Consider the following 3,088-nt stretch of genomic DNA (forward strand, 5'->3'; position numbering starts at 1 on the left):
AGCCTGGACACTATTGAGGCCTCTGACGTCTGAAGCCTTGCCCTTTACACTGCCAGAGTTCTGATCCCGTTATCTGCTGACCTTTATTACAACTCTCCTGTGTGATTGTGTCTTGCCTTTCCAAACATCACTGTTTCTCCTAGAGGTAACCTCAGGAGCAAAAAAACATTCCACACATCCTTGATTCTGAGACTGTACAATACAAATCCGATACTCCAGTGTAATACTTCAGTACCCAGTTCTTCTGTGAATCATGTGGCTCTTGGGACTGCCTACCCGCCAGCTTGACGGCACAAACTCACCTGATCTCTGGAACACACTCTTCTATTTATCAGCTGTTAATAGAAGAAAAGTCGCTCACTGAAACACCTAAAATGCTATTAAAAAGCAAAGCGCACAGCACTGACAGGCTGCCCCAAGCACAAAGAAGCCGTATAATAATGGAGGAGGCTGTCCTTAGTATCCCCCACTGCCCTAGGAAAAGAGTAAAGCAGCACGGGCTCAGAGGAAGGAGGCTCCTGCACTTCCAGGCAACTGAAGACTGATGTGGAGATTCCAGCCCAGCTCAACCTGATGCAAGCAAAATGCTAGTGCTCAGCTTTCTCCATGTCTTTCAAATACAGCACACAAAATATCATTTCTTATGTGAAAATAAAGAGTAAGAGTTGAAGCCCAGCAGAGAGTCACAGTGCTCACAGCACCCAGCACCAGCAGCACCAGGGGGTGTCACACTCCAGCCCAGACCCCCACCACCTGCTCCCCCTGGCTCGTAGCAATTTTCCTGCAGTGAGCTGTGACAGGAAAACCAAACAACAAGAAATCATTCTAGGTTATTTCTGTAGCTTTAAATATCCTCCTCCTGAGTTTCTTCCTATCCTCTTCTGTGTTGTTTTAAACCCACTGGGTGAAAGTACAAATACTGGCAGGGAACACTAGAGACACGAGAGTCAAATAGTATCCAAACCGTAAGAAACTAAGAATAAATTTGTCACGAGAGATGCTGAGCAATCATAATTTATGTAAGAACACCTTCTGGCCCCCGCTCATCCTCCTAAAATAGCTGTTTTCAGGTCTTAAATACTTATGTACAGATATACCAACAGTTTTACAATAATGCCTGAGGTGAGAAAAACTAATTACATAAATAAGACACTCAATGCAACATACAGAATTTGCCTATTTAGTTAAATAAAAAAGCAATGCAAGTACATCAAGGAAAGAGAAAATGGGACGCTGCATGAGAGGACCATTCAAGGGAGCTGGTATAAATACATGATGATTGTTATGGTAAATATGAACGAGTTCAGAAATAAAGAAAATACCCAGTCCTTGCATTTCTGAAAGTCTTGAACCAGCCCTTCTCTATCTCGTCCTCCAGCTTACAACTGGCCTTCAGACCAACTGTTTTTTTCAAGACCTATCTTTTTAACACAACTTCATCAATTTCTGAGTCTCCAAGTGCTGTAATCAAGACTGAAATGCAAAATGATGGTGTTAGCACATGAGACAGATGTCTGGTTTTCCACTGTTCCGTAGACAAATTTTACTAAGTCTTATGTGCTGCTGCCAGAAAAACAAGAGTGGGCAATGGTGTACATAACTTCACCCACTACCAGGCACCACATGTTAATAAGGCATAGGAAATTCAGCACTGCTAACAGACCTGGTATCTATGAACCAAGGTAACACAGTATATTTAAAATACACAGCTAACAAATTATAGCCAGTGGATTCTTAATAACCTGACTTGGAAGGATGACAGTAAATCTTCTTCAGCTCTGGGGGCATTTCTGAGAAAATCCACTTCAAATACTCTTCCAAACATGCAGCTGTTCATGTCCGTACATAAACATGCACACAGATAACCTCTGCATCTGTTGTGGAAACATACTGGTTCCTACTGGTGAATTCTGAGCACCATAGGCTTGATTTTTTAAGTTGCTCAGCATCCTGAGCTCCTAACAAACAGCTGGAACAGTACTTACAATACTGTAAATAAGGCTCAATACTGACTAGGATCAGACTTACTTTGTTGTACCCATGTACTTTGTTGTACTTTGATCAAATGACCTATTGAATGCAATGTGCTGAGACATCCCTTGTGTACCAACACAGGAGAACCGCATTAGTGATTATATCACAGATATGCTGAAGACTGTGGAAATACAACATTGTAACACTGGAGAACATTATTCACAGATTACTCACTTGGCATTATTAACATCTCTCTTTCACCAGTCGTCTTGCTACACTGTGCCTTTTTACAGTATTTTCCCACAGCAAATATTGCATAACAAACGGTATCTATAAATGAAACAAGAGAAGATGCCTACACACCTTGATGTGATCCATCATAAGCTGTTTCTGTGCATACAGAAGAGAACAGTCTGGACACTTGAAAACAGACACCTTCTGGTTTTCAATGTGCTGATCAAAGTGGCGATAGAGCAAAGGTTGTAGAGTAAACACAGTGTCACACATAGAGCATTTATATATTATTCTAAAAACAGAAGTACAATAAACAATGTCAGTCATGGCGATGATCTACTTGCAAGAATCGCGACGTTAACTTTTTGCTCAGCAAAGCCGAGATCTGACATGTTTAAGCAAGCATTCACACTGCCTGAAAAAAAGTTAAAATGAAACGAATTCAAAACATCCTCCAATTTCAAAATATGGGAGCAGTAATAAAAAAGCAGAAAAAAGAAAAAAATCATTTAAAAGTGCCAATAGAAGCCAGAAAAGAACAGCAAATGCCAGTTACATAGGTAACACCAACATGTGCATAGGATGATCCAAAGTTACAAATCTTCAGTTTCCAAACTTGCGCTGTAACCAAAGGACAACATACCTGTTTCAGGATGCAGAGGCAGCATGTTTTAAGGAAGTCATTGATTTGACCATAACTGGACACAGATATGCTAATTAACTAAAAACTGGCTAAGTACCAAAAGCACAATCCCTGAAAATTAATTTCTTCCTAGAGAGGGTGGGGAGGCACTGGGACAGGTTGCCCAGAGAAGCTGTGGATGCCCCATCCCTGGAAGTATCCAAGGCCAGGCTGGATGAGGCTTTGAGCAAACTGGTG

The 3,088-nt window shown here is 41.3% G+C and overlaps 1 protein-coding gene across 1 annotated transcript in view; it reads right to left on the bottom strand.

Annotated features, from left to right (window-relative positions):
- LOC104514738 (zinc finger protein 532-like) overlaps positions 1 to 3,088 on the bottom strand; it is a 19,209-nt gene that overhangs the window by 7,640 nt on the left and 8,481 nt on the right. The window contains exon 4 of the mRNA XM_010158533.1: positions 2,338 to 2,500. Within this exon, the coding sequence (XP_010156835.1) occupies positions 2,338 to 2,500 (163 nt within the window). The remainder of the gene's footprint in view (positions 1 to 2,337; positions 2,501 to 3,088) is intronic.

The sequence above is a fragment of the Eurypyga helias genome, unplaced genomic scaffold, assembly GCF_000690775.1.
Source record: "Eurypyga helias isolate BGI_N326 unplaced genomic scaffold, ASM69077v1 scaffold16140, whole genome shotgun sequence".
In the NCBI taxonomy this organism is placed as follows: domain Eukaryota; kingdom Metazoa; phylum Chordata; class Aves; order Eurypygiformes; family Eurypygidae; genus Eurypyga; species Eurypyga helias.